Source organism: Populus euphratica, unplaced genomic scaffold (genome assembly GCF_000495115.2).
Source record: "Populus euphratica unplaced genomic scaffold, PopEup_1.0 scaffold5.1, whole genome shotgun sequence".
Classification (NCBI taxonomy): domain Eukaryota; kingdom Viridiplantae; phylum Streptophyta; class Magnoliopsida; order Malpighiales; family Salicaceae; genus Populus; species Populus euphratica.
In genome coordinates, this window is record NW_011499848.1 from 2,119,725 (window position 1) to 2,138,551 (window position 18,827).

An 18,827-nucleotide genomic window follows, 5' to 3' on the forward strand; every position below is an offset into this window, starting at 1 on the left:
ACTAGATACCAATACCATGATATCATTGGCGGTAAGGCTAGCTTTCCTCAAGACATGGAACCACTCCTTGTATATTTTTAGGCCAATTTTCTACCACAACTTTCTTTTACTTCTTATTTTTCCTTTATTTTGTTCTTATTTTTAGGTCGCATTTGTTCTTGTTTATTTAAATTTAGCTACTTCGTAATAGTATTTTAGATTAGCAAATGAATGTTCGTGAACGAGTGTGTAAATTAATTAAATTTAGGATATATACTCCTGACGTATTTGTAAAATAATGAATTCATCATAATATTTAATTATTTACTTTCTTTGGAGAGAAGAGATTCCTAAAGACATTGAATGCTCAAGACAGATCAAATACAATAGTGGCTTTCTCAACCATCTTCTATATATCTCGGTCACTTTAAGATAGGAAATTAAAGTACTAATAAGTTTATTTTTGAAAAATAAATGACCATAAAGTTCTATGATTTTTGTTAAGACTAATAATCTCATCCTTATAAATTATCTTTCAGAAAGCTCATGTTTAATTTTGATACTTATATTTCCCTCCATATACATTTTAAAAAATTATCCTTAATTCAAGTTATTTTTATTTTCTCTTTCTCATTTTAGTTTGCTTAAAAATTCATAACAACTCTTTAAATATTTAATTTCTTTCACTTGTAAATAGTTTATTGTTGTGACAATTTTTTCTTATATTATCGTCATCATATTCTTTTTAAAACCAAATATAATTATGATAATAGAAGTGAAAGAATATAATTCCTCATGTTGAAGGATCTTCGTTTCATAAAAATAAAATAAAATAAAATTAGCAATGATGATTTCAGTTTTAAAAAGCATATACACCAACTTTTGAGTACATTGTTTGGATATTATAAAGAATATAATAAAATATGAATTTATTTGGAAAAAAGACTTGAAAAGTGAACTTATTGATCTTTAAAAAAAGTACCATAGAGCTTATTGGTATATATGATTTCTAGAAGTGAACTTTTTTTTTTCCCTCTTAAGATATGACTCCAATTTAATTGTATTAAATAGGTGATTCCACTTAAAAATATACTAGCTTTCACTTAAAAAAAATATAAAAAGTGATACTGTTTATTTCATTTTAGAAAACAAAGATAAGGATAAGTTTTAAGAAAGATGAACTAGAAAATTAATATAAATAATACAATAGATATATTAGGGAGGGCAAAACAGACTGATTAGGAGTTCAGGTTTGATTTTGAGGTGGAAAATTAGTTTCACACATTAATTATTTTGTATTATTAAGAGTATATTTGAAAGAGTGGTTGTGTTTGTTTTTTAAAATATTTTTTATTTTAAAAAATTTTAAAATAATATTTTTTTATTTTTTAAAAATTATTTTTAATATATTGAATAACACTAAAAAAAATATTAATTTAAAATAAAAAAATATTTCTTTTAAAACAAACAATTTTTTTATTGGAATGAAAAAAGAAATGATCAGCGAGCAGAAGTTGGGTTACATAAATCATTGGCTTAAAATCAAGTGCCTCGCTTTTAATAAACAAAAAAGTTGTGCATGGATATAAATTAATTAGGCTGACTCGTGACAGAAATAGTTATAAAATATGTACATCTTTACCTCTTCTTTTATTTATTTATTTATTCCCAGGATTGCTTTCAACCACGTGTAATGATCACTTTTTCTTTGTGACGCTTCAATTCAATGTTTCGTAAGATATTACGTGCCTTTTGTTTTGAGGAAGGGAAAGGCAAATAATTAACGGCATCCGATTTTCAATTATTTAGTTTAAATCAACTTCATGGAGCCATTATGTAGCTGTTACTAGTTCGAGGACTGCACTGCAATACATTAAAAATATATTTTTTTCAGGTAATAAAAAGTATTCGGCTCATAAAAAAATTACTTGATAAGATTTTGAATTTTTTTATTCAATTTAAGTTTAAAAATAAATGATTTGTTCATCTTGATTTATCTAAAAATAACTCAATTAACCAATTAAATAAATTCAAGGATGAAATTAATAAAAAAATGATGAAATTAACAAAAAAAAAACCATTTTCCAAGGCCAACAAATTTTTAATGGAATAAAAGAAGAGAAGAGAAGAGATGATATCACCAAGCAGAGGTTGGGTTACATAAAATTATTGGGTTACATAAAATTAAGTACCAAGTTAGACCGAGGAACCAAGAATCAAGAAAAGGCATCGATCGAAGGCACCAATCAAGAAACATTTTGTGAGGTTAAATAAAACTTGATCTGAAACCTTATACACGTGAATATAGAGAAGATCGCACTCAACATCCGGCAAATTAAGGATCTCATAATCCAATAAACCAAGAAGAATTCTCTCAAAATGGGAACGAGATAAGAGTGAAAGGGCACCACGACAATATTGTCATGAGAAGCAACGTGTACAACCTCCCATCATCCTTTTGATAGCTAAGTGGAAAGAAAAGAAACTCTTGCAAAAGGGCAATCACAAAAAGCAAATTGGACACTTGTCATAAGCATAAAAGGCAAAGATGGTAGCATGTATGCGAATCCAGCTTACAGTGGGGTGCAAAAAAACTATGCACTTCTACCATCACCATCTATATAGATATTTCAATCACTATGAGAATCCGAGGCTAGCATATAACTGTATAAATTAAGAGTTTTTTTTTCTTTTTTGAACAGCTAAGTGTGTATAAAATAAGATCAAACTACTCTTGTGAAAGATCTTGGTAATGTTGGCAACTGTTGTTCGGGTCCATTTATACCTCAAGGCACGTTGATTAATTAGATCCAAATGCATCCTCCAATAACTGAAAAATAATAAGGCAGCTTATGTTCGTACGTATTGGTGAAGTTAATTATGATGTGTGTAATGTTATGTTCTTGTTGTGAACAAAAACATAACGTGAGAGTATCATAGGCAATCTTGCCCCTTTTTTTTCAAGCTTAAATAAAAGTTAGGGATGCTCATGATTTCATGTCCTCAAGAAACGATAAAATGGAATCTCAATTTAATTTTAGTTTCATTAAAATAATAGAATATAATTATTACATTCTACGGAGGTTTTGGTCAACAGGCCATCGTGTCAGATGTATTGTTATAAGAAAAAATGAACTGCCCCCAACACATTAATTACTTGTCTGATAATTAAAATAAAATTCGTAATTTAGTTTTGATTGTATTTAACAAATTTTTTTTAACTCGGTCAAGATTAATCAATCATCTTTATCCCGCAACTTCAGGCATATTCTTTCCATAAATGGTGTTGAAAGTTATTTGAAAGACCTAATTCACCAGTCTTAAACTCTCCTCGCATCCAATAATAACTTTTCTAACAACAATTACTTGCACATTTTGCCTAAGACGTAGAAAATATGATGATCACTGACGAACAGTTTAACATGGATTCCAGCAAATTAGTGGGAAGAAGATGAAAGGAAGAGAAAAGGATAAAAAAAAGGGCATAGACTTTTTCATGAAGACGACGCCACCTTCAACGAAGGCTTTCATTCAATGACACAATCTGAACCACTATCTATTGGATTGAATGGGCATTGGACACCTAGAAAGGGCACGAGGAACCCACTTTTCCTTAAGACATCCCCAAGAAAAGAGATACCTCTACACCTTCTAGTCCTCCAACCCCATCAAGAAAAAGAAGAGATGAAAAGAAAGAGCTAGAGAGAGAGAGCAGAAAGGAAAATTGGGGTACGTTTTGTTGGTTGCTGTTTGCTCTCGCTCTTCTCTCACAGCTAATCAGTGGATATGCACATCTGATGATGATTATAGCCCACTGCTTTATTTCAACTTTAATGCATTTGCTATCAAAATAAAAAAAATATTTCGTAATTATTCTGTGTACTATATTATTCACCGAGAAAGCATAAAATGGTTGTAAATGTCATGTATTCTGGCTGTCAAATTCCAAATAAATAAATAAAAATCCAGGGGGCCTTCACTGAAATAATCGGCATCAAAATATAGAGGTCGTCCGGTCCATGACCCAAAGTAGATCTGTTTAGGATTTTGTTTTTTCCTTACGAATTTCTTACATTCTTTAAGTACTGTTCTTTTGTTCATAAATAGATCGTGTCTTAAATGATAATTTTCCTGTCAATTGTATAGCCTCGTGTCCAAGTTTTGATATTGCTTGCGATGATAATTTTACTATATTGGAGTAATTCCATTGGGCGTATTTCAATCCAAGATCCCAGGTTCAATTCTTGTCAAGGATTTGAACAAAATTTATAAATTAATCATGATGTACTTACCTGAAAAACATGTGAATTCTCAGAATTACTAGTTTGGATCCAAATATCTGGTGCTAATAAAGTTCTTTTATGGTGGAGCTATTTTCAAGTGATCATGTCCATGCGGAAGTAGGCAGCGATGACAGATTGCTGGACATTATTGTCCTGCTGTGGAAAACTTGTGCGAGTATAACCCGCGTCAATTTTGAATATATTCTGTCAGATAAAGAAAAATAAAATAAAATGGGGAGAGAGAGAGAGTACGGGCGATGCAACCTGTGTTCGCACGCCAATTAAAAGATACATAGACAGAGTGTAAGGCTGCAAGGGTAAGAACGATTCTAGGGAAATAAAAATAATTTTGCGATTTTGTGAAGAAGAGAAAAAAAAATATTAAGTACTAATTTATGTGACTAATTTTAGCACTAAAATTATAAGTAGAAGTTCACATGGTAGGCTCCTACAAAATAAACAATGATTTACATTACAAATTTTATGATCAAATGGATAAGAAGTTATTTATAGATAAACATCAAATCTCTACCCACGTGATAAAGGCAACATCTTCTCGATAAAACAACATGGATGATAGGAAAAAAAGAAAGAAAAAGGACTAATTAACAGAGAACAAAAATAATGCCACTATTTTACATATAGAATTACACTAGATTGGTTCTCGGTGATACGAAGCAGTCCAAATCTATTTTTTTAATATAAAAAAATATTCAGATTATATTATAATTTTTAAATATATAATAAAATCTTAGAGATAAATCATTCAAGTGAATGAATTCAATAAAATTATTTAATTTAATAATATGGTTAAAAAATTATAGTAATTAATTATAAAAAATAAATTGACAATATCATATTCAGAAGAAGAAAAAAAGTTAAAAAAAAATTCATTTAAGACACATTATCGTCCTGTTATAAACACATTCCACTACTAAAAAAAACTCATTAAAACAATTTTAATGTTATTATAAAAGACTGAGTGATGATATCAAAAAAGACCACACTCACGGTTAGGGCATCGACTTGAAAAACAAACCAAGTAAAATATCATGAAGTAATTATCTCATGTTTATAATTAATTAATTAATTAATTTAATTCAAAAACAAAAATTATTTAAAAAAGCTATATTGAATAAGGAATGACAATAAAAAAGATCCAAAAGTTATCTTTCAAATTAATAAAAAATCCAATAGATTGCAAATAAAAACAAATAATAGTGCTCAATTTTCAATTAAAAAAATTGAAGAATGAAATTAATAAAATATAAGATTAAAAAATAAAAAAAAAGCAACCTGTTGAATAGATGAAGCCCTTGAACTCCAATTTTTTTTAATAATATTTATATTTATTTAGTTACGAAAGCTTCCTCCATCCAACTTAATAATAACAAAAGGGATGGAAAGTCTAAACAACCCTTACATGCTGGTTCTATTTTATTATGGAAAAAATAAGAAAAGATCATATTTGTTATCCCCAACAACTATTTTTTTATAAAAATTGTCATTTCTTTGTTATATTTCACGATAAAATTAAGTGTAGAAATATTATATTTGACAAGATAGTTTTGACATTGCAGTAATAATAATTTTTTAAAGTATGTGTTTTTTGTTTGGAAATATATTAAAATAAAAAACAAAAATTATTTAAAAAAGCTAAATTGAATAAGAAATGACAATAAAAAAGATCCAAAAGTTATCTTTAAAATTAATAAAAAAATCCAATAGACTGCAAATAAAAACAAATAATAGTGCTTAGTTTTCAATTAAAAAAATTGAAGAATGAAATTAATAAAATATAAGATTAAAAAATAAAAAAAAAGCAACCTGTTGAATAGATGAAGCCCTTGAACTCCAATTTTTTTTAATAATATTTATATTTATTTAGTTACGAAAGCTTCCTCCATCCAACTTAATAATAACAAAAGGGATGGAAAGTCTAAACAATCCTTACATGCTGGTTCTATTTTATTATGGAAAAAATAAGAAAAGATCATATTTGTTATCCCCAACAACTATTTTTTTATAAAAATTGTCATTTCTTTGTTATATTTCACGATAAAATTAAGTGTAGAAATATTATATTTGACAAGATAGTTTTGACATTGCAGTAATAATAATTTTTTAAAGTATGTGTTTTTTGTTTGGAAATATATTAAAATAATATTTTTTTATTTTTAATATTGACATATCAAAAAAATAAAAATAAAAAAATAGATTTAAAAAAAAAAAACATGATATATCGATGAAAACAAACACAACTTTAAACTTCTGTTACATTTTAAATTTTTATTTATATTATTTTCCGATACATATACAAATAAACAAGTTCTTTAATTTTTATTAGCCTAGCAGACTGTGCAACGAAACAGATTCTCATATTACGATAATAATTCCCCCCCCCCCCCTTAAGAGAGTTCCAAATGCCTGTATTTCTCAATAATGTAAAGCTTTTATTGCAAGTACTCATAGTATTATGCGTGATGCGAAATGATTTTCTAACTCACAAGATAAACCAGATGTGTCCTAGCAAGCTAGACTGAGCAATTATCGAAGCTCCTAATGGATTCAAAACTCTTTGATATTATTGACACTTCTTAGAGAAAAGCAAAGGATAAAGGAGGAAAGAGTTAATTCACTCAGTCTCTTGACGCCTATAGATAAGAGGATGGATCAGTCCTTGCATCACCACGTGGCAACACAAGCTGATGACACATATACCTTAACTAGTAGCCGGTATTGATTTATTCATGAATTACAGGTGGAAAAAGGACACTGTAATTCATCAATACATCTCCCATGGACCCCCAATATATAGCAATAGCAGAATAGTAAGAGCAATAGCAATAGTTGGTGGTTGAGTGAGCGAGCGAGTCTCCCCCTTCGCAGTAGAAATGGTCGACTAGCTGCATCATGAATCGCACCCAGGTCCACTTCTCGTGCCTTCCTCCCGATCACGCCCTTTATATAAGACATCACATGATCACCTATTCTTGCATGTGATTCCTCCTCTCATAGCTCTCTTGTCTAGCAATATATCCACCCTTTGCTTCCTTCCCATAATTTGATCACATCTTCTTCTTCTTCTTCTTCTTCTTCTTCTTCTTCTTCTTCTTCTTCTTCTTCTTCTTCTTTGAAATTATGATGCCTCCTGAGCAAGAAAATACTAATATCAGTACCACTGGTAAGATTGGACCGTCCAACGTCATGCTTACAAACTGGACCGAGACAGTCACAGTTCATGCTGAACCTTCCGTTTCTTCATCTATTAATAACAAAAGCTCATGTTCACAAGATCATGTATTGCAAGGACGTCAACAAGAACCGGCCCTATCAAGATTCACGATTTTACGTGCTTCTTTACGTCCTGTAACACTTGAGGTACTTTTTCTATAAATAATCTGCTAAGCGTATTTTCCTTTCTTTAAATTCCTAGCTAATTATATTAAATTGGCTTTGCAGTTTGCAGATGTCGCATACAGTGTTAGTTTGTCCACGAAAGGAACTTGGTTCGCTTCAAGCGAACCAAAATCTACAAGAACAGTACTTAATGGTGTTAGTGGTATCGTTCGACCCGGCGAACTGCTAGCAATGCTTGGTCCATCAGGAAGTGGCAAAACAACACTTTTAACAGCTCTAGCCGGTAGATTACCCGGAAAGGTTTCTGGTACTATAGCATACAATGGCCAGGCTTTTTCTAGCTCCATGAAGCGCAGAACAGGTTTTGTCACTCAGGATGATGTGCTGTATCCCCATCTTACAGTTTTAGAGACCTTAACCTATGCTGCTTTATTAAGGCTACCAAAAAAGCTCACTAGAGAAGAGAAAATAGAGCAGGCTGAGTTGATTATAATGGAGCTTGGACTAACTAGGTGTAGAAATAGTGTAGTGGGTGGACCTTTGTTTCGGGGCATATCGGGTGGTGAACGTAAACGGGTCAGTATCGGGCTAGAAATGTTGGTTAACCCGAGTTTGTTGTTGCTTGATGAACCCACTTCAGGGCTTGATTCTACCACAGCTCAGCGTATTGTGGCCAGTTTAAGGGGACTAGCAAGAGGTGGTAGGACTGTGGTAACTACTATTCATCAACCTTCAAGCAGGTTGTACAGGATGTTTGATAAGGTGGTGGTTTTGTCGGAAGGGTGTCCGATTTATAGCGGGCAAGCCGGTCGGGTCATGGAATATTTTAAATCATTAGGATACAATCCCGGGTTCAATTTCATGAATCCTGCTGATTTTCTGCTTGATCTTGCTAATGGTAAGTTAAAATAATATTCCCCATGTATATATATAGAGTAATTGACACGAACTTATAAGTGTAAGTATATTCTCACACATAAAAATGTAATTGCGTGTTGTTGCTAAATTTGTTATCTTTTATCCTTTTTTTTTCTGGATAAAAATGATTTCTGTACAGTTTTTAGCAGGCAAAAATAAAGTGATCATGTAGAACATGGGAGGTGACAGGTACTGAGGACTAAATTTAGTTGTAGATATGGTTGGTTAATGCGAGCTATCTGTGATGGTGTTTTGTTTTTGATTTCCGGCTCTCAAGTCTCAACATAAGCCATCAAGTTCAAGATTTAGGAGTGTCAACGTCACAACTTGCAGAGCAGCTAACTAGTAAAACTTTCGGGGGTTTTTTTTTTTCCCTTACAAATGTAGAGTAAGAAATGGGTCCTTCTCTATATTTGTGGTTCCTGCCAAAAAATGTATTTTCATCATGCATTTGACAAAGATGGTTGAACCATCGCCATATTTGTCTTGCCTCTCTGAAATATTAGTCTTTCCATTTCTGCTAAAAAGATTAGTATAAAAGAAAAATCATTTTGTAAAATTTTAGAACAATGGGTTGCTTTGGTGAGGTATCAAGTCAAAAGAAGTCTTCTAAGTCTAATGGTGCTTTCAGATATTCTGTTATTCAATCTTTTCTTTTCTTTGATGGTGATTTTTTTTTTTATAATTTTAAACTTTTTATTATTTATTTATTTCCCCCCACTCTTCATATTTAGGTCTATCATGACGAATAATTGCGTCACTCATTGGGTTTTTTTTTTTTACCTTTGATCATAGGCAAAATGACTTGTACTGATCCAAATTTCAAATAGCATGACTAAATATGTTTTTATATGATATCCTTTTCTCATTCTACTTTATTTTCTTCTGACCCTGAAGATTTCTTGGATATGCAGGTTTAGTTCCTGATACCAGATCAGAAGATGACCAGCTGGAGTTTCATGGAAGATTGGACCACCATGATGATCAAAATTCAGCAAAACAGTCTTTGATATCGTCTTATAAGAACAACTTGTATCCTCTGTTGATATCTGAAATTCATCGAAATGCTCAAGACCCGGTTCTTCCTTCATCATCACTGAGAGGTAAGTAAAAACCTTCTTCACCATGCTAGATTGATTCAATTATTTGCTGCTTTAAGTGACTATAACGAACAAACGCCACTTGTAGTGATCATTGGTTTGTGTTTTATCAGGTTCTGAGGTTCAATGGACCACCAGCTGCTGGCAACAGTTCAAGGTATTGCTGAGAAGGGGCTTGCAAGAAAGGAAGCACGAGTCTTACTCAGGCTTAAGGATTTTCCAAGTTATTTCAGTTTCGATTCTTTCTGGCCTTTTATGGTGGCACTCTGATACTTCACACATACAAGATCAGGTATTGTTGCCCTGCAGTCTGCACTCTGACTTTCGAGCTCTCTGTAAATTAGCAGCTTCATTGATCTGATTGATAATTATGGTGGCCACTGGATTGGATTGAAATAACCAATTATAGCAGGTTCCTGAGAAAACGTTGAAGTTGTCTTGGGTGCCCTGCTTGAGTGTTTTAAAATCTGGTTTCTAATTGCAATTAGAACTCGCGTTTCTTTCTCTGCCCAACTTTCTTATTTATGACAAAATTGCTATAACAGGTGGGACTTCTCTTCTTTTTCTCCATCTTCTGGGGCTTTTTCCCTCTGTCCAATGCCATATTCGCATTCCCTCAGGAGCGACCGATGCTAATAAAAGAACGTTCCTCGGGCATGTACAGGCTCTCCTCCTATTATTTTGCAAGAATGGCCGGTGACTTACCAATGGAGCTTGTTATGCCAACTATTTTTGTAACTGTCGCCTATTGGATGGGTGGTCTTAAGCCTTCCCTAATCACTTTCGTACTGACCCTCTTGATTATCCTTTTCAATGTGCTAGTTTCACAAGGGCTAGGGCTAGCCCTCGGAGCCATTTTAATTGATGTAAAACAGGCCACTACTTTAGCTTCTGTGATAATGCTTGTATTTTTACTTGCTGGTGGATACTACATTCAACACATTCCTCCATTCATAGCTTGGTTGAAGTATGTCTCTTTTAGTCACTACTGTTACAAGCTGCTGGTGGGGGTACAGTACTCAGCAACTGAAGTTTATGACTGCGGTTTACAGATGCATTGCAGGGTAATGGATTTTCCCGATATCAAGTATCTAGGACTTGATAATATGTGGTGGGATGCAGCTGCTTTGACAATAATGTTGGTGGGATACAGGCTTTTGGCTTATGTGGCTCTAAGAATGGGGCAACCTCTCTGACCATATGATAAGTAATTAAAGTGCATTGACTACAATAAAGTATTTGTTTGTAGTATAGGTATTGAGAAAATTGCTTTTCAATTTGATCGCATGATCTTGAATTCTGAAAGAAACTGTGATCAAATATCTTGAAGATTAGCCCGTGTAAGAGTAAATTGGATTCAGATTATCTGATAGGTTGTAACATGTGCTATCCAATTAAATCAACCTGTGACCAGACAGGAGACTGATTATGATTTATAAAAGAACTCTGTTCTGTAATTGTTTATAGATCAGTTCAAATACGTTGACGAAGACTTTTTCCTGTTATAACAAGAGAGCAAGCAAATCAATTATATGCATGCCAAAGAGAGAGAAGTTCTGCATTCTTTAGAAGGATGAGTTAAGCGTTTGTTTTCAGTTTCCTAAACCTACAATACAGAATCTTAAAAAGAAACCAAGATGTTATAGGATATGAGACTTGGAAATTCTCCAAGACCAATTTAGAAAAGAAGGCCAGGCAATCAAGCTGTTTTTTTTTTTCATTTTGGAAGTGCTTCAATAGTTATTCTGACAGAACTAAATAATAAATCCTCTGAGAGGGAAAAATTATACTGGATGATTTTACTAGCTTGACAATAGTATATAAATTCCTGGCTCCGTCCTTCACTTTATCTACTGCCATTTATGCAGAGTTTTGCAATGTGCAGTTTCTCTTATTTTGAATACTTCATCACTTCAATGTGAACAGTAGTATAGTCTTTGGCATCAATTCCATGACATTCTTCAAACCACTGACAAGAACAGAAACGAATATCTGCAAATTGCGGATGCTATTTTGTATATAAAAGCTGTTGTTTTATCATAATACGCAATTCAATGCATCTGATCCTCGATCTTGTCATTATAGTAAATCCTTCCGAATTAATTGCAATGGGTGACATTATTAATTATAACTACAGGGGGTGGCATTTTCTGACTATATATTAATCAATGTAACTAAAAAAACAGGTTGATTTGTAGCTCCACGACAACAGGATATCTGCCAAATGTGGGGTCCAAATATAAAATATGCACTTGCATTCATTCAGGCTTATGCCCTCAAAATATCCGCCTCTATATTAGAATAAGCATCCAATAATGTTATTAAAATATGCCTAAGCATCTGATGCAGTATCCCTCAAAAGGCCTCCAGTTCAAGCTATTCTATTCCATGAAAAAACACACCTATCTATCCATTCATTTGATGTAATCACTTATTCGAATTCCATGTCACAATTAAGTAACCTGGCTATAAATAGGACTAAATGAAGGACCCTTACTACTCAGGTAGAAATTGTTTGTGCAAGCTCTTTGACAGGGTACCAAAGAAGAATGTCATCACTCAAAGAAATGAAACCTGTTGGCACTCAGCCAACCGAGCTTGTCCAGCCAACCGAGCCTGTCAAGAAAGAGCCAGCAGCTAAATCCAGCAGAAGCGCACCCAGAGTTCTGTCCAGGAAACCATTGACTAGGAAGGCCGAGCTCCGGGCGGCTGAAAAGAAGGTATGTGCATGTTAGGTAATGTAGCTAGAAGTACGGTCGGGTTAAGAAAACATCAATTTATTATGCATTTGTATTTCCAACAAAACCTTAATGCATTATAAGGATGCCTTAAACATATTATACCTGATGTTCTAAATATATCCATCATAAAATTATAATCGCTGATGTCGTCCAATTGAGGTTTTTTGATGGTTCATTACAGGCATCGGGGTCAAGTAAGCCAGCAGCTAAATGAGGATAAAAAGAAGTGGGGCGACATGTGAAGTGTCCATGAAATAGTTATACGTATATTCATGGTGATCTTAATTATTTATATCTCTGATCCATGTGCCTCTCTCAGCCTGTTCGCCTAATAAATAAAATACATACTAATTAGAAGAGTTGTTTACCGTTGGTGGGTTTTTCTTGCTGTGGCCTGGCATTTTCTCATATTATTGCGAAAGGTTTTTTAAAAATCAAGAAGGAATATTTTCCTTGAATTAAGGGCATAATATTTGTTCGGATATTATATATGTGTTAGACAGCATTAGGTCTACAAAGGATTAGTATACAAGAGAACTCGAGTAGTCCATTGATGAAAACTGAATTGTGCATATGGAATTGGAAAAAACTGGTCAGGTGCCCTCTTGAATAGCTTTTTGATAAATGTAAAAATGAAATTGCTAGAGAAGAAAACATAGTTCATAATATTCTCGACTCCACCAAGACAAACTATTTTGTCGGACAGAAAAAAACTTGGTAGATCTAGCTAGGTTGTAATGGAATTCGTTGGAAAGATGGAGAATTCAAGATTCGAAATTGCTGGTTTTATAAACCTAGATTCTTTCATAATTAATTGAACAAGGCAACCATGAAGCACGAGTAATCACTACTTTTACATCTCTTAATATTTGCATCTCATGCCATACCTGATACATTTCAATAATACACGTATTAGGTACTTCTCAAAGCAATTTCAATTTTTTTTAAAAAAAATTATTTAATATGAAATTCAACCTCTCTCTCTCTCTCTATATATATATATATATTGAAAGGAGAGCTTGAAGCTCTAGGGAGCGATTGCATTGCACACATTCTAGGAAAACTGATTCCATACATTTCTTCTGATACAATATATAGAAAAACAACCAGGAGGGACGCTTAGTGCTAGATGGATCCTTAGTGCCAACGAGAAAGCATGGGTAAACCGGCTAATCTGCACAACGATTTGCCTCTCTATAAACAGGAGTAACTCTAGCTTGCCAAGGTCTTTGCAACAGTATCTGAATAGAACTGATCACTAGATGAGCAATACCAGGATCACCATTTGAGTTACTCTGAATTAATTGAATTGCAGCTTTAGAATCCGATTCCAATTCTATTCTTCTGAAACCCACATCCCAAGCAGCGTGTAAGCCTATATATATTGCCGCAGTAGTCTCACCATTCCAAATCACTTGCATGGAAGCACTTGGAATACACTTCATGATTAAAGAACTAGGATTTCCAGATAACCACAAATCATGGCGAAGAGTACCCATGATGAATTTGTTTTCCAAGTAGCTTTCACTTTAGCGATAAATCACAGTGAATAATATCTTCAGTTTTTAAAATAACTGAGTTTTATACTATGAGATTGAACTCAAAACATATATATTGTACATCAGTTTCTATGTGTTTTTTTAAGCTAAGGTTGATAAATATTCTTGATATGTTTATCTTGAGTTACCAAAAAATCCGTGTTTGTTTTTTTACTGTTGGTGAGAAAGCCAAAAATATTTATTCAGACTCTTCATACACATTTTATATTATACATAAATTTTAATTATAATTTTTATCAAACACATATTTAAATCAAATTAACCATAACTAAATATATTTTTTAAACATTTATTTTTTTAAACCACAACTATAAAAAAAAAACCTCAAAAACAAACTCACTTAAGTCATTATATATATGCCTTTTCCAAATCAATCTTAATAGCTATCGGCCTTTTTTGTTTTTTCACCTTTCTTTCACCTCGTATAATGAAGGACCTCCTGGGCTATAATTATATTAGTACTGGTGATTTGGCGCCATGAAACAAAGCTGTTCTGAGTTGAAGCAACTAGCATAGATAGGTGAGATTTAAGACGGTTCGCAATATGCTTCGTGATAAGTTTATAAAAAAACATTGCACGGACCAATCGGTCAAAAAATGAGCCGTTCTTTCTGGCTTCTCCATCTTTGGAATAAGAGAGAGAAGGGTGTGATTTATCCCAGCATGCCAACTTCTTTCATTGAAAATTTATTCGATAAAAATTACATAAAAAATCTCCCACAGGATTGGCTTTGGTAGAAAAGTGTTCGAACTATCCACATCGGTTGCGGAGCCAGCTGTCGAAGAGTTTATGAGGGTGTTTGACACTGTATTTGAAAAGCATTTTCAAAAAAATTTGAAATTTTTTATTTTATTTTAAATTAATATATTTTTGATATTTTTAAATCATTTTGATATATTAATTTTAAAAATAATTTTTAAAAAATAAAAAAATATTATTAACATACTTTTCTAAATAAAAAAACACTTTAAAAAGTAACAACAACCATACTCTCAAACACACTCTATAATTGCGAGTCACCTCACAAGCTAATTTTCTAGAGAAATATCCCAAGACCACCTAAATCAGAGCTCATGTATGCCAGCAAGTCTGGACTCTGGACCCGACAATCAGAGTAAAAAAATTGGTGGTTGTGGCTTCAACCTAAAGCCTGATGTGTAAGGGGGGAGATTGCTGCACATCAATTGTGGAAGATGCTGGCGAGGGAATTCATAAGAAGCTAGCTTTTGACGACGAAATATGCCCAAGACCACCAAACAAAAAGAGCATGCAAGCTAACCTGAACCCATATAAGTAAAGGAGCATCTTTGATCTCTATATCACTAACAGGCATACATAAAGAATTATAAGCACGGCTAGAAAGCATAGAAAAAGCACCTGAGATCGGAAATCCCTCCCTAAGAAAATCTCTAGCCATATTCTTCAAAGTTTTGGCATCATAGCACCAGTTGCCCTTATTATCACGCAAGCAATCCACTCTATTTCTCCTCCGCTTGGAAATGGTAGTGGCATGAAAATAGGTTACGGTCTCCAAAATTAATCCATTTTGCTTCTCGACTTCCGATACCACTGAACTCCTCTTGAAAGAGGATTTGTTCTAGCTCCAAACGTAACTTTGTCCGGATTAAGAAGAAATTTCCAAGAGTTTTTTTTTTTTTTGAATGCCTTGTATTTGTTGAGAATATTGGAATCCTAAACCTATGTTTAGAATCCCTATATTTAGTGCCATGTATCCTGAGAAATAAAATTATACTTCTGAGACCTTGATGATTACCAGTTTTGTCACTTCTGAGTTGCTCAGAGTAAGCTATGTGATTAATCATACGACCACTCCCATCGCGCTTATGAGACGGATGGGCTTCATTTGTGGTCTTAAAGGTGCAAAATTGGTATCATGACATTAAGTTTGCAGACACAAACTTGCTCTTGCAGATTTGTCTGGCTTGGTATCTTTTGTTGGCTTATGAGATGGATGGGCTTCGGTTGTGGTCTTAATGGGCCTGACTAGGATAAGATGGGTTAGTATTTTTGGGAAAAAAGGAGGAATATTAGAGATCGAACATCAAAATGAGATCCTCTCCTTAACTTGTTGGGCCTTAATAGGATATGATTGACACCTTGCTTTCTTAAATCCCCGCATGAATCATGCTAGGTGGCAGTATTTGAAAATGCCAAATTTTGTTTTTTTTAAAAAAAATTTAAAATTTATTAATGTTTTTTAATCAATGTATTTATATTAAAAATAATTTAAAAAATATTTTTTTAATATATTTTTAAAAAAATATATTTTAAACCATAATTATTATTGTATTTTTAAACATGGTATGATTTTAGGATCAAATTTAACTATTTTATTTTCACTACTCCATACTTGCATATGCTTCATTAACTCCCAATCATAAATTGGTTGCTCTTTTAACTAAGAAGAGCAAAATTAAAAATAAAAAAAGAATGCATTACATAGGTCTTAATGACAAGTTACTCATGTTGTTTAAAAACATCACTAATTATTAATTCAAACATAGGTAATTTCAAATTCTGAAGGGGATAACTTAAATAATTAGGTTTCACGTTTGTATTTTACAGGTTACCGATTTGAGTCCTACAAATATCAGAGCTATTAGAGGCTTGTATAATTATTAATATCAGAATCTATGAAATTAATCGAGATATACATAAATTGATTCGAGCATGAACATTAATTAAAAAAACATAAATCATCACAAATTAGCCCATGTAAATGCTATTCAAAGCTTAGGAAATAAACCACTCTCAAATACTGCAATGACCTTCTAGGAAAGCCACAAAAAGGATCTATGAATTTTAGATTAAAAATAAAGATTTTTTTATTCCATAGATTAATCAAGACTCGATATTTTATACTCATAGGGTTTTCACTAAGAGATATTTATTAACAATATAAACAAGTGTAACATGAATTATTTTTATAACTAAGATCTACGAGTTTTGATTTTGTATCTTTAACTGGTTTTCTTTATTTTGACTACTCCTTTCATTTTTTGTTTTAAATCTCTATAATTTTTTTTTATTTAAAGTTAATAGCTCAGAAGAGTAAATGGTGATGTATTTAGAAAAACTATAAAATGCCAATTACGTATACTAAGTGATATCACATGTACTATATAAATAGTATAAATGTTATTCACATATTGGGACGTGCTAAACATGTCCCAACAGTTTTAAACATTAAAAAATTCAAAAATATCAAAATGTTTCCTATGATTCTGATAATTACACAAATATGCACATGAAAGTGCAAAAATATCACCACATATTAAATTTAAATTTAAATTTAAATTTTATCTTTTTCAAAATTAAAGAATATAATTGCACTATATATTAAAATTCAACCCCAAAACACCATCCAGCAGTATAATCTTTTGACTCTAGTGGCAAATATATATTTTTACTGCTAAGAAGCTTCTGGAAGTAAAGAAAATCTTAGCTAACAAGTCTATATTTTATTGATTTTGAAGATAAAAAAGTTTTTTGATTATGTAAAAAATTATTATCCACACCTCCACTGAAGAGGCTTAATTTTTTGGGCTCTAGTTTGGAGTCAAAAGCGTTATGCTAAAAAAAATTTGCATTTCAAAATATTTTTTAAAATAATACTTTTTTAACCCACAATAAAATATAAAAAGATAAACATAAAAAAACCACATCATTTAACTTTATACTTAATAATGGGGTCCAATTAAGATATGAAACACGGTGATGCTTGTCAGTCTTCCTTTTTGTTTATTTTCCTTGATAAATTACTTGGCAACTAGCACAAACATTAAAGATATGCAACTGGACACCAAGAATATCATCGAAGAATTATTAGCAAAGCATCTAATACTATATATATTCTAAGTGCCATCCAAACCAGTTGTTCCAATTCTCTCTTTTATTTCTATCTTACCAGCTTTGTGATTCTCATTCTCCTCTACATTTGCATGACCCTGCCGTGTATATAAACCATGTTAAGAGAGAATGAAACATAGTAGAGGTCAGCTTATTTAGACACCATTTTATTTCTGTATCAGTCAGTGAAGGATTAAAGAATAATGGCTTCGTTGAAGGCTGAGAAATCTGTTGGCACTCAACTCTTCGGGCAGGCCAAGAAGGAGCCTGCCAAGCATAATGACAGCACCTCAAAAACCACGGCTTCAAAGCCAGCCGCAAAGAAGGCTGCACAAAAGCCTCAAGAACCCAAGAAGAAGGTAACAGACTAAGACAAGAATCCTTTTCTTTGTATTTGTCTTGATTAATTAATTAATAACAGGAATCTCGTCCTGTGCAGGGAAAGGGAGGCAAATCAGTGAAGCACTAAGCTAACTGTGAAATGCATAAGCTGTGGGATGGCTCAGTAATAGTTCCATGCTCTATCTAATTTCAGTGTTCTAAGCCCTGTCTTACTGATGGGCTATTGACGTATCTGAATGTAAGGCTCTTGCGTTAGCGAAATAAAATTTGGTATTTGAAACTAGGCCTACTCATTCATGTACAGCAACATAAATCCACGTTACTTGTAACTGTTCCTCCACAACATGATCAATCATTTCCATTTTTAATTCCTCTCCATGTGTTCTGAACCCTAATAGTTAAGAGGTGTACTCTCTCTTTTTGATTAAAAATGCCTGAAAAACACAATGATAGATTAAGAGCTTCAAAGGGGATGGCAAGATAATTGAAGATGAACGAATACCATGTAATAATTGCCATATAATAACATCGGTCATATGTCATAGACATTCCTATGATTTTTGATGCAGAGTTATGGACAAACCAAAAAAAAGAGAGAGAACGAACCCTCTTTCTGCTGTCTCTGGCTCTAGAGTTGATGTCACTGATTTAAAACTTGTCAACCGTCATGGAGG

The 18,827-nt window shown here is 32.6% G+C and overlaps 1 protein-coding gene and 2 long non-coding RNA genes across 4 annotated transcripts; all 3 read left to right on the plus strand.

The window, feature by feature from the left end:
- The first annotated feature begins 7,096 nt into the window (after positions 1–7,096).
- On the plus strand, positions 7,097–11,101 carry ABCG21 (ABC-2 type transporter family protein). Of its 2 annotated transcripts, none has more exons than XM_011010483.1 (6): positions 7,097–7,333; positions 7,376–7,643; positions 7,725–8,520; positions 9,455–9,643; positions 9,754–9,932; positions 10,186–11,101. In XM_011010483.1, the coding sequence occupies exons 2-6, from the start codon at positions 7,404–7,406 to the stop codon at positions 10,834–10,836; spliced, it is 2,055 nt and encodes a 684-aa protein (XP_011008785.1). In that variant the 5' UTR covers positions 7,097–7,333; positions 7,376–7,403; the 3' UTR covers positions 10,837–11,101. The 2 variants fall into 2 exon arrangements, with proteins under 2 accessions (XP_011008785.1, XP_011008793.1); XM_011010491.1 differs by having other exon boundaries at positions 7,097–7,332; positions 7,363–7,643.
- Positions 11,102–12,122: 1,021 nt separating this feature from the next.
- LOC105114079 (uncharacterized) lies at positions 12,123–12,747 on the plus strand. The gene is made up of 2 exons (XR_840065.1): positions 12,123–12,360; positions 12,563–12,747. It is a non-coding gene; the product is annotated as an uncharacterized LOC105114079 (long non-coding RNA).
- A 5,142-nt stretch (positions 12,748–17,889) lies between these two features.
- On the plus strand, positions 17,890–18,440 carry LOC105114086 (uncharacterized). Its single transcript, XR_840067.1, has 2 exons — positions 17,890–18,170; positions 18,251–18,440. It is a non-coding gene; the product is annotated as an uncharacterized LOC105114086 (long non-coding RNA).
- Positions 18,441–18,827: the final 387 nt, after the last annotated feature.